The sequence below is a fragment of the Eleutherodactylus coqui genome, chromosome 9 (genome assembly GCF_035609145.1).
Source record: "Eleutherodactylus coqui strain aEleCoq1 chromosome 9, aEleCoq1.hap1, whole genome shotgun sequence".
In the NCBI taxonomy this organism is placed as follows: domain Eukaryota; kingdom Metazoa; phylum Chordata; class Amphibia; order Anura; family Eleutherodactylidae; genus Eleutherodactylus; species Eleutherodactylus coqui.
Genome location: NC_089845.1, coordinates 89,718,627 through 89,732,079, shown reverse-complemented (window position 1 = coordinate 89,732,079; position 13,453 = coordinate 89,718,627). Strand labels below are relative to the sequence as shown.

Below are 13,453 nucleotides of genomic sequence, written 5' to 3'. Positions count from 1 at the left end.
GTGCTAATATGTGACCACTAGCCTCCCCACCCAACACTCGAGATGTTTCGCTCATGACTTTACTGCTGTTCTGTATACAATGCATGATAGGAATCAGCTTTCCTCCCAATTTCTATACCAGTATGGTACAATCAGTGATCCTTGAATACTTTAATCTATAGGAGCTGCAAGAGTCTTGTAGTTTTAATATGGTCATAGGTATTTTATTTCCCTTATATAATAAAAGTTATGTTTTACGATGGTGGGGGTCATAACCACCAACTGTGGAAACTATGTTTATCTATTAGTTTAATAGCCTAGTGTGACCCTGGGCAATTCTTGAATTATTTGTTTCAGAATTTATATAGGTGGTTCATGCCTGATTAACCCTCAGTGTATACAATACTATACATTATAGCCATCCATTATTGTATATCCCCATCCTCATCTGCATCCTTAAGTCTTAATAAAGTATGGCAGGCTCTCTCTCACAGACCCTCAATCCAGTTATAGCGTATAGCAGGCACATGGTTTAGTAATGGTAGAAGATGGGCTGTGATAGCATCAACAATTCCAGTGATATGGCACTTTGCCTGTTCCTAATCATTGCATTGGTATATGCTGACAAATATATTGTACAGTCCCAAAAGGTATGTGTTGTGGATTGTCTCACACTCAGGTAATACAGATAGCACACTGGAAGCCAATGCTTGCCCATGCAGCTTGTCCTCCATCTGGTGTATGTTCATCCTACAGGGTTAAACATATTGTTGCACCACTGCTAAACCATGCACTGATATTTTATTCATCTATTCTCCTTGTATAATCTAAAATGATGGCAATACAGGGAAACATCAGCCCGAGATATTACATTTAAATAATCTTACTTTAATAAATGAAATCCGTCCAAAGACATGAAAAAGTTATCAGACCATGTTAAATTGCAGTGCATCCTAATGCTGGGCTGAGTAATTCTGAAAGTGCAAAATACATTAATATTTAAAAGTGTTGACTCAGAAAGAAGAAAGCCAAAAGAAATATGAACACTTAAAACACTTTAAACTGAGTGTAAAAGGAAAAATGGAGAGTGTAATGGCATGCAGAACGTGATAAAGGGCAGGCGTGTTTACTTAAAGAGGAATGACCTCTGTAGATGGCAGGAGCTATAGCATCAATAGTGTTATGGACACTTTATTCATATAGAAATCTATTCATATGCACATATAGAGTGTTATATATATATATATATATATATATATATATATATACATATATATATATATATATATATATTTATATGCTTTACAAATGAAAAACTTAGCACCTAGAAGTAGAGTTATGGCGTGATTAGATGAGCAGTCTTGTCACCTGAGGCCATAAAATTGGTTCCACCCATGGCCTATAAAAAGGCTCTCAGAGGCTACTTGTGTGTAGTTGACCTATTTTTCTGCTTGTGTAGAGCTTGTTGACCACTAGACATAACTCTACAATGCAATCAAAAAGATTTCACCCAGTTCACAGATTTTGAGAGGGGATGCATTATGCAAGAAGCTGGATGGTCATATTGATGAATTGTCCCCACCTGGACCGTTCTGACCAGAGTGTTAGGAGGTGTTGGGACCAGTGGATATGTGAGGGCACACAAGGCAAGTGGGCTCAGGACACCCCCGACAGACCACCTGTAGAGAGGATCATCTGATCATCCAACAAGCATGGGCAGCTCCAACTGATTAGTTGTTCATCATCCAGAGACAGGTGGCACCATCGTTACAGGCTCCTGTGTCTGTCGGTACCATTTTCAGGCGCTTGGCTGAAGGACTTTTGGTCTTACAATGCCCATTATGTGTACTGCCTTTGACACACCCACATTGTCACCTCTGCTTGCAGTGGTGTCATGAATGATGAAAGTGGACTGCTAAGAAGTGGAACTGGGTTGCCTTAAGCCAAGAATCCAGGTTTAATTTGGGCACTGACAACAGCCGTGTAAGTAGCTTGAGACCTAAGGGTGAGCACCTCAATCCTGCCTTTGCTGTGGAGCGGCACACTGCTCCACTGCTAGAGTGATGGTCCAGAGGGCCATTGCATATGACAGTCGGTCAACCCTAGTAGTGGTACGATGAACAATGACAGCTCAGTGATATGTTCAGCACATCCTACAGTTACATGTGTTCCTCTCATGGCGGCTTCCAAGAGATGTTTTCCAGCAGGATAATGCTCGGCCGCACACAGCAAGGGGGTCACAGGAATGCCGCCACAACATAACCACAGTTGTGTGGCCTGCCTGGTCGACAGATTTATCACCAATAGAACATTTATGGGACCATTTGGGACAGCCTCCAAGTTTGCACAATCAGTTACAGAAAATGTGGACTGATATGCCACAGGATACTATGTGGAACCTATATGCCTCCATGCCCCCCATATCACATCTTGCATCCAAGCTAGAGGTGGTACAATAGGGTACTAGAGCCTACATGCCCGCCCGTATCTCATCTTACATCAAAGCTAGAGGCGGTACAACAGGGTACTAGAGCCTCCCTTCGGGGGGTCAGTTTTCTGCAATAAATTATCCTTCTGCTCTAATATTGTATTGTCTTATTTATATCAACATTATAATCATACATAGAAAGTTTCATTCGATTGCGACAATTCATTCTATGTGCGTTTTTTGACAATGCATATGTAAGCAGAGACTTGGGAATAATTAGCAGTGACTTGCTGCGAATGTGTTTTTTGTATATTTTGGTAAACTATGCCTGATGAAGAAACCAAAGTAATCTGGAAAGCTTGCACTGTTAACATCATTTCTTTTTGTTAGCCATTAAAAGGTATCATATCTACCAGACTATATTGTTTCTCTTACTTAGAGCAATACTACAGTGTTAGGAATGGGTTAGTAACTCCAGTGTACACGGCGAATAAACAAGTACAACGATGTAGAGTAAACACAAATCTGTTCTCTTGCAGGAAAGCATAGTACAAATTTTGTCAGTCGCTATGACCCACGATTTAACAGTTGGATCCAGCTCCCACCTATGCAGGAAAGGTAAGGGCATGCTCTTTTGTCAGTAATCATTGTTTGACATATTCTTTTGCTGACCCTCGAATTGTGTTGCTTCTGCAAGTAAAATACCAAATTTCCTCAGTCTTTACCATCAGAATGCTCTTGTGTTTTTTCTACAATTTGTTTTCGACCTGCGCTCCATTTTTTTCATTTGGCGACCATCTGGCAATTTCTGAGACATGTTTGACAAGTGCTCCATTATCTTTGTTAATTAGTTCCATTTTGGGGATGAGGAGTTTTGACGGAGAGAAACAGCAACCCTAATCACATTTTTGGTTGTCACTTTCCAAGCAACTTTATCTGTTGAGAATTTTCTTGCAGAACATTGTAACTGCAGCTTTTCAGTATTGATAATGTGATCTTTGGTCAGCAAGTTCATAGCATTGTTGGAGTGTGACCTTTACAGTACACTTTTGCTGCCTAACGGTTCTATTGCACCTAATCAGCGATGATACTTGTTCAGTGAAAGCTAAAAGAAGATGGATCTTAAACTACTTCAGGGTCCTATGAGGCGATGCAGCTAAAGCATATAGCGGTCAGAGTTTTATGATACAGAGCTCCAAGTAGCCAGCATAGACATAGATTCATTGTGACTGCTGACTACCTGCACTCACCACTAGAGGAGCTCTATTTGGATGGGGGTAACTGGAATGATATCTTTTAAATTTATATCTTTGCAGGACATTTTTTAGCAGTGTATTAGAAAAAAGGAGCTCTGACCGCTATAAAAATATACTAAGAAATCAATTAGCATTGAATTTAGAGCTAAAAACAGTATGATGATAAAAGGTGGAGATCACTTTAAGGTAAAACTTGAAGGATTAGGAGAACCTTGTGAAATTTTTGATAAAGCAAATAAAAATGCATTAGTGGATATATGTTTCCAATGTTGTTTCACAGCACAACCTATTATTCCAGCACTCATTTACATAGAGAACATTGCATGGCCTATAAGACTCACTAAACCCTCCTGATGCTCTCTCCTTTGATGCTCTCCACAAGAAGAAACATTACTCTCCCCCTACCTCCAGACCCAGTGTTGTTTCAGATAGATATAACTTCACTGTATTATCCAGATTTCCTGGCAGATATTCAGTTCCACCATACATTATGCATTCCTCCTATCTTCCTTGAGAAAACCACTACCATAGAAGACCATTTTTCAATGCAAATTTGGGTGGTCATCTCAACCACCTTTTCTTGTAGATATAAGGAATGAGAGATGAGAATAACATATGAAGCTACACCACTTAAAATTCACTGAAAACACTGTTAAAAGAAACATCACCATTAGAAAAAAAATACTACCCTCTTTTTGGGACCATTCATGTCTGTCCATACACATAAGCTTTGCGGGGGGGGGGGGGTTACGACTAAGGGTTCGTTCACATCAGCATTGGAGGTTCTGCTCAAAAACTCCATCACTGATTTCCACTAGACAAAAGGATGAAATAGCATTGCAAGCAGCGCTAATACATCTTCGAATAGATCCCCATTATAGAAAATGGGGGGGCCGTTCGGTTCTGTGATAAGACGGAGCTGTTCGACCAGGATGTTGCCATTTTCCTGCTCCCGGCATGGAGCAGGAAAACGGAATCCCCTAATGCCGATGTGAACGAGCCCTTAACTGGAAGGGAAAAAAGAATGCTAATTGAAGAAATTTTTGATGATGTGCTTCTTTTAGTAAATTGGAAACAATGACCCTTGAAGGACCATAAGGATGGTGAATGTCAGGATAATTTATAATTGTTAAGATATCTTCTTTAACTTTCCCTTTGTCATTTAGTCTTTAGCAAAGTACAGAATTGTACCTCAGGCAACGAAAACATGTTACGCCTGTAATAAGCCTGTTTACTGAGCCATCATTAATATACAAAGTCAGTGTACAAGCCTGGTTCCATGGTCTGATCACTATTTCCACTTATTTGTTACAGGAGGGCCAGTTTCTATGCCTGTCGATTAGAAAAGCATCTGTATGTTATTGGAGGAAGAAATGAAACAGGTTACCTGTCTAGTGTCGAATGCTACAACCTTGAGACAAACGAGTGGTGCTATGTGTCCCCTTTACCACAGCCATTGGCTGCTCATGCGGGAGCCGTGCACAATGGGAAGATATACACATCAGGTATGATGGGATACAATCAGTTGTATGTGGTCATATAATCCCTTATAATCTAATTTCTCCATTTCACAATTGTGAAAAAAGGTGTGGGAAAAATACTGCAAAGTAAGAAGGCTTTCAAAAATAGAAGTGTTAATAGCTTATTTTTGTCAATTAGCAAAATGTATATTTGGTGTGACCAAATTCTTCTAGGTACATTTGCACACAGATTTTGAAGGAACGGGGCAGGGAGGTTGTTCCAAGCATCTTGGAGAACTAAGCACAGATGTTCTGTGGACGTAGGCTTGCTCACATCCTTCATCTCTTCATGTAATCCCAGACAGACTTGACGTTGAGGGCTCTGTGGGGGCCATATCATTGCTTCCAGGATCCCTCGTTCTTCTTTACACTGAAACTAGTTCTTAATGACATTGGCTGTATGTTTGGCGTCGTTGTCCTGCTGTAGAATAAACTTGGAGCCAATCAGATGCCTCCCTGATGCTATTGCACAATGGATAGGTTTCTGCCTGTATTTATTAGCACTGAATACACCATTAATCATGACCAAATTACAACTCCATGTGCCTGTAGACACTCATTATTGCACCGCTCTCCATTATTGTACCACTCTCATCCATCCAAAGCATCTGCTGCCATTTTTCTGCACCCTAGTTCCTATGTTTTCATGCGTAGTTGAGTCACTTGGCCTTGTTTCTACATGTAAGGTACGGCTTTTTGGCCCAAATTTTCCATGATCACCATTTCTGGCCAGACTTCTCCAAACAGTAGATGGGTGTACCTGGGTTCCACTGGTTTCTGCCAGTTCTGAGCTGAAGGTACTGCTTGATATCTTCTGATTTGGGGGGAAATAAGCATGATGTGTCTAAGTTTCCTTGGCTGACCACTGTGTCAACAGTTTTCAACGTTGCCCATTTCTTTGTACTTCTTCAGAACAGCTTGAACAGCCCATCTTGAAACCCCAGACTGCTTTTAAATATTTGCCTTGAAGAGACCTTGCTGATGCACTATAACTAACTTGTATCTCCTTACTCAGTCTTGCCATAGTGTATCACTTGTGACATTAAACTGTCTTCCACAGCCTCACCTTTGTAGCAGGGTCTGGCTCTTCCTCGCCCTGTTTTAAGCCTCCTACATAGATGTTTCTGTTTCAGTTAATGACTGTGTTTTAACCTATGTATGAAAATGATGATCATTATTACCTGTTTGGTATAATTGGTTAATTATAATCCTATAAAATCCCTCACTTTGTACGAGTGCACCTAGAAGAATTGGTGCTGTGAGTGCAAAGGATGCTCCCACCAAATATTGATTTGATTTAGATTTCTATTTTGTTCATTCACTTTGCGTTATAAAAATAAACTTTTAGCACTTCCATATTTGAAAGCATTCTTACTTTGCAGAATTTTTTTCACTCCTGCCTAAAACTTTTGCACAGTACTGTATGTATTGTGTCCAGCATTATGCACAAATAACAGGTACAGTAATATATTAATACAGTTGCAATGAAAAGAGAATTCAGCACCTCTTGGTTTGAAGTTTTTTGGCATTTTTTATTTCATGTTTTACTGTTATACTTTTTACAGCATATGGCATTCCTAAATAAGAAGCAGATGAGTATACAGATGTATAGTTGTTAATATGACTGGCGCATTGGGATACCTCAATTTACAGCATTGTAATACATTGTAGCTAAGTTATTATAACGCATTAAATGTCAAGTTAATGTCTGCTACATCTGTACTTTTCATAGATAACAATAAAGCTATTTACACCTTTCCAACCAAAGTTTATCTCGCTCCATTGGATTTAAAATTATAAAAATAAAGCACCTCTGCAAATAGTCTTCATTCAAAATGTCCTTCTATAGGTGGAAAGTCAGATAGATAGACACATAGACTGTAAAAAAAGACCAAGCAAAACTCAGCATGCAGTTACATCTCAGCCAGACATGCAAATGATGAGAGTTGTGGTGTGATTAGATGAACGTTTTTGCCACCTGAGGCCCTAAAAGTGGTTCCCCCCTTGGCCTATAAGAAGGCTCTCAGAAGCTACTTGTGCATAGGGACCTTTTTATTCGCTTGTGTAGAGCTTGTTGACCACTAGACGCCTCTACGACACAATTGAAGAAATTTCGCCCGGTTAACAGAAGCCAAATGGTGACATCAAAGAATTGCCTGCCACCTGGGCCGTTCTGACCAGACTGTTAGGAGGTGTTGGGACCAGTGGATGTGTGAGAGCATGCACACAAGGCGACTGGGCTCAGAGTGAATTCAACAGACCACCATTAGAGAGCTTCATTTAATCGTCTGACAACTTCAACTCTTTCACTGTCCGCCATCCAGAGACACATGACACCATCATTACAGGCCCCTGTGTCTGTTGGAACCATCTTCAGGCGCTTGGCTGACAGACATTTAGTCTCACAGTGCCTGTTATGTGTAGTGCCTTTGATATCCACTGTTGCCTCCATTTGCAGTGGTGTCGTGAGCGATAAAACTGGACTAATACAGAGTGGAGCCTGGTTGTCTTCAGCTATGAATCCAGCTAATTTTGACCAATGACGATGGCCGTGTTCGTGTCTGGAGACCTAGGGATGAGCGCCTCAGTCCTGCCTTTGCTGTGGTGCGGCACACTGCCCCCACTGCTGGTGTGATGATCTCGGGGGCCATTGCATATAGCAGTTGGTCACCTCTAGTAGGTATAATTCTTGGTCACACATAGCAAAGTGTCACAGGAATGCTTCCACAACTCTGCCACACTTCCATGGCCTACCTAGGCACTAGGTTTATTGCCAATAGAACATATTTGGGTTGCCAACTTCAATAGCCTACAAGTTTGCACAATCTAGAGTCTTAATTACAACAAATGTGGACCGATATGCCCAGGATAACATACGGAACCTGTATGCCTCCATGCCCACTCATATCACATTTTGCAACCCAGCTAGAGGTGGCCCAATAGGGTACTAGAGCCTCTCTTCAAGGGTTAGATAGATAGATAGATAGATAGATAGATAGATAGATAGATAGATAGATAGATAGATAGATAGATACTTCATTACAACATGCATGGAAGTTGATTGATATCATAATATCACTACTAGATTGTAGTAATGACCTTTTCAATCCATAGGTGGAGTTCATAATGGTGAATACGTCCAGTGGCTGTATTGCTATGATCCGGTCATGGATGTTTGGGCTCGGAAGCAAGATATGAACACAAAGAGAGCAATTCATGCTTTAGCTGTCATGAATGATCGTCTATATGCAATTGGTGGAAACCATTTAAAAGGTCAGTTGTACAGTATGTTACTTTTTATAGCATGCCTGTTTTAGGCCACTTTCACATGACAAGTATTTTGCATCAGGAATGGAATGTGCAGATAGAAACTATAATGGAAAGATTTGCATCTCTTCAGTCTTTTGGACCCACTCCTGGTTTTGGCTTACAAATACTGATGCAAAATACTACCGTATGAAAGAGGCCTAATTGTCATTAAACATATTCCATTCTAAAAGCTTAATAGTAAGCTGATATTAATTAGAGGTCTCCGCGTGCACATCTCCGATCTGCTGATACATTACCTATACTACAATGTGTAAGCACATCCTGTGTTCAGTTGAGCTATGGCTCTGTTCATACTTTGATTACCATTAGGGGCTTCCACTTTTCTTTCCATCATAACCAACAGAACCCCTGAGGAAACCTGATTATAAGTCAGAGGAATCCATCAGGATTCATTGGGTTATGTTCGAATCAGATCCATCATAGCTGTCATGGCTCTCTTATGTAAAGAGCCTAACTTTATACAAACCCGCAGAACCCATATTAAGTTCTGAATGAATTTTTATATTATTGACATAATTGCTTACCTAAAGTTCCTTTATATATATCTCACAGCCAAGGGAATAGTGCCAAACCATAGCTACCAGGGCTACAAACAGTGACTCTTATAATGATTGCATGGGGCTATTGTAGAGGCCTTTCAACCCATATTTGCTATTGTCTAGGCTTCTCACATCTGGATGTTATGCTGGTGGAGTGTCATGATCCAAAAGCAGACCAGTGGAATATATTACAGACCCCCATTCTAGAGGGACGGAGTGGCCCGGGATGCGCAGTTCTAGATGATCGGTTTTATCTTGTTGGGGGCTACAGCTGGAGTATGGTAAGCTAAGAAAATGACTTTAGATAAATGCCAATGCTCTTTTTTAGAATGCAGTGGCAGCATTTATGAAGTCCCTGTAACATTTTATTCAATACCATCCAAACGTGTTAAAACACAAAAAATGGGCATACCTTCAACATCAAATAAGCCCAACTCAATTCCTTATTTTTGTCAACTTTTTATGATTGAGAAAATGGCACCCGATAAAACAAATGTTGGGTACATTGAACTCAAATGGTACTCCAGTATTCATAAAACTTCCTCATTGGACTTAAAGGCATCCTGCGTCACTGAGATCAGCATTAAGTAGTGATAAACATAATTCCAGAGGTTTGTCACTTATGGGGTAATGTGCAGTGGTTTTTAAGAACTTACAGTTTGTTTCTGCAACTCCCAGCAAGAGTTGAGCCCAGTTTATTTATGAGATGCTGCGAGCCCTGCTCATTCACCCTGATTGACAGTTTTCTAACTATTACAGTGCATACTGAGAAAAGTGACAATTACAGAGGATGGGCTCTGGACTCATCTCTTGGTGGGAGCTGCAGGAACAGGGAAGAGGTTCTTAAATATTACTGCACATTACCCAATAAGTGACAGACCACTGCAGTCAGCGTGTGTCACTACTTTATGCTGCTCTCAGTAAGGGTGGCTTCACACGAGCGTGTTTTTGTGCATACATAGGTGAGTATATAGGTGTGCACACATGTACGTGCAAAAACACGCGTGAATGCAGGTCCGTGCTCCATTGAAAACAATGGTCTGCCGGAACCCTTGCATTGTTTTTCAGGGAAGAGCTTTACATACAAGCCCTTCCCTGAAAAACAAAAATTTTAGTGTAAAAAATAAAAAAAATAAACGTACCTGTTTATTAATAAAAATAAAAAAATAAACTTACCCGCTGCTGTGTCCCCTGCGGGGACGAAGAACACATCCTTCATCCCCGCTAGTAAAAGAATTTCCTGCTGCTACATCTGTGACAGATGCAGCAGAGGAATTCTTCAATTCTCTACCACAGCTGTCACACATGACAAGCACAATATAAGCTCTTCCTTGAAAATCCAGTAAAAGTGCTATAAAAAACAAAAAAAAAGATACTCACCTTGCTTCAGCTCAGGCGCATCTTCTCCTGCTGTCCGCTCCTCTGTGGTACTGATCTATCAGCAGGTGGGGATTTAAAATCCCCGCCTGCTGAAAGAGCTGAATGTGATTGGCTTAGGTGCTCAGCCAATCACAGGCAGCTCTCACCGATTGAATGACGGGGTGCCGAAATCAATGCAGGGGTGCCGTCAGACCATTGTTTTCAATGGAGCCGCCGGCAGCAGCCGTGGCTCCATTGAAAACACTGCGTGCATTCACTATGGTGCACGCATGTCCTATCTTTGCAGGCACACGCCTGTAAAGCACGGACATGTGCACACACCATAGTGAATGCATTGGGGCTAGTAGACGCGTGTTTTTGTGCGTGTGTATGCACGCACAAAATACACACTCGTCTGAAGCCACCCTAACAGCAGCACAAAGGACAAAGTAGGTTTCCATTAGCAGGTAAACATGATCTGCATATTGATATTAAAGGGGTTGTCCAGTTGCAAACTATTGATTGTCTTTCCTTAGTGTAGGTCTTCAGTAGTAGATCAGTGAAGATTGACCGTCCGCGATGCCTCTGATCAGCTGTTCACTGGACTGATGTGCTTGTGCACTGAGCTGCTTTTTGTAGGAAAGAGATAGCTCTGTTCCCATTGCAGTGATAAGGCATGGTATTGCAGCCTATGTCTCATTTATTTCAGTGGGACCTTCACCTGCAACACCAAACATGGCCATTACAGTGAGCACAGAGCTGTCTGCTTTCTGCAGAAATCATCACAGTGCACAAGTGTGCTGGCCTAGAAAACTGCTAATTGGCGGACCTCCACTGATCTATTATTGATGACCTATCCTAATGATAGTCCATCGATAGTTTAAAACTGGATGCAATCCTTCATTCATTAGGTAACCTTTAATGTCATTGTTTAATTGGGATAACTCTTGGTATAGCTAATACAATATATCAGCTTTATATCTGCAGTCCTACGTGAAACTACAGGTAACACAATAATAGTGTGATGAGTTTTGTCATATAGCAAGCTCAGTATTACATTTTCAACATCTATAATAAGTGTATGAAAAATTTATTCTAAAGAACATCTAATATTCAGAGACATATATATCCATATTTTTCAGATTAAAAGACACACTTTATAGCATAAAAAGATCGAACTAAAAAGTGTGTGTGTCTTTTGGTTTGATGCCAGAAGGGTTCGACATTACCAGACCCTTCTGACTGCTTCCATAATCATCAGTTATAGCACAAAAGCACTGTAACTGATCATTAAGACCAGCAACCTCACCAGGAAAAATGTTACATTCCCTGCATAGTTCACAGGCTCTGACACATCCTCCCAGCATCTGCGCTGTGTGTACAGAAAGTAACACAGACGTCGGGAGGAAGTGCCAGAGTCTGTGATACTCAGCAGCACCTGGACCGGAGCTATGCAGGGATGTTAAAGTACTGGAGTTGTTATCCCACCAGAGGTACTGGAGGCAGTATTACTGGGGGCACTGTTAGCACTGTGGGTCACTAGTACTACTGGGGGACATTATTACTACTGGGGGCCACTAGTACTATTTGAGCGCCACTATTACTACTGGGGGCACTGAGAGGGGACATGATTACTATTTCAAAACTAAACCATGATCACTTCAAACTAAACCATCCACTCCTATTTTCTATTGTCTAAAACCGGTGTGCATCTTATAGTCCAAAAATACGGTACTTTGAACAAAATATGTGCAGAAAAAACACATAAACACTAGAAAATTTACTAAACTGGCCATGTGCCGTATAAAGCACATATATTGTCTTATGTTCCCCACTGTTATACTTTTGGGGTGCATTTTTTTTTCTTAAAAGCATTTGCTTCTGAAGAATTCTTCATTTCTTATGTGTTTTTCTGTAGTAATAGATAGTCCCACACTGAAACAATTTACTGATATGACACGATTGCCCTCCAAATATATATATGTGTGATATGCTTTCTCATTAACAAGAAAAATGTCTTGTCCATAACAACCAATAAAACTTGAGCTCGGCTTGGTTGCTACGTCTAAAAAGGCCCGATTCTCCAGATACTTTTGATGAACGAGACCGAAGTGTTACTTTCATAATATAGATGAGTCATTTTAATATATCAAACTCCAGATGTGTTACTAATATTCCTCTATGTTACAGGGGGCCTACAAATCATCAACTATTTGCTATAGTCCTGAGAAAGCCAGCTGGACAGAACTGGAGGGAGATGTTGCGGAGCCCCTCGCTGGTCCAGCATGTGCCACCGTCATATTACCAGCCTGCGTCCCTTACAACAAATAGAGGGTACAGTGGGAAGGACACTGTAACATTACAAAGACTCGCTTTCTTTGAGAATCATTTTCTTCCTTTTAAAAGGTTGTACAAGCATTAGAGAAATGAACAATGTCTTAAAGATTTATCAACACTAGGACTTGCTATGAAACTGGCAAAGCTACTTAATCAACAAGGAATTTACAAAACAGGGAGATTTATAAGACAGCAGCGGGTACGGATATGCCTGTACCAATGTAATATAATTCTGCAAAGGACACCTGGTATGTAGTGATCCTGCTAGGGGTCTGAATACCCAGTGTGTATGCCAACCGAAACCACCAGATGCGTTAGTATTCTGAAGGCGTAAGCTGTATGTTTTTAATATTACTGTTCTGATACGTAACCGCTAGTAGACAAGACTTCTTAGTGTGAGAAGAATGAGTATTCAAACAAAATAACCCTACTGTATCATCTAAGGCAGGGTCCTATGAATTCTATAGAACATGTCCTCCTCAAGCACTTCTAAACCAGCATTCTTGTTATTTTATGCATGAAGAGGTAACAAAGAGTACATATCCCTAGAAACTGAAATTTGGCAAATTCAGGTTAGAGATCAAAGGAGGTGCCACACTGTGCTGGGAATCTCACATGTGCACACGTGTCATATAAGATTATTACAATGATAATAGCAACATACAACATGTGTAATCAGAGTTTACAATCTGACTCATGAATTGG

The 13,453-nt window shown here is 40.6% G+C and overlaps 1 protein-coding gene across 1 annotated transcript in view; it reads left to right on the top strand.

The window, feature by feature from the left end:
- The window catches only part of KLHL14 (kelch like family member 14), an 80,838-nt gene extending 67,802 nt beyond the window's left edge, over positions 1–13,036 (top strand). Inside the window, exons 4-8 of the mRNA XM_066578978.1 lie at positions 2,947–3,025; positions 4,978–5,168; positions 8,298–8,456; positions 9,176–9,333; positions 12,602–13,036. Of these exons, the coding sequence (XP_066435075.1) occupies positions 2,947–3,025; positions 4,978–5,168; positions 8,298–8,456; positions 9,176–9,333; positions 12,602–12,742 (728 nt within the window). The 3' untranslated portion in view covers positions 12,743–13,036. The remainder of the gene's footprint in view (positions 1–2,946; positions 3,026–4,977; positions 5,169–8,297; positions 8,457–9,175; positions 9,334–12,601) is intronic.
- The last annotated feature ends 417 nt before the right edge of the window (positions 13,037–13,453 follow it).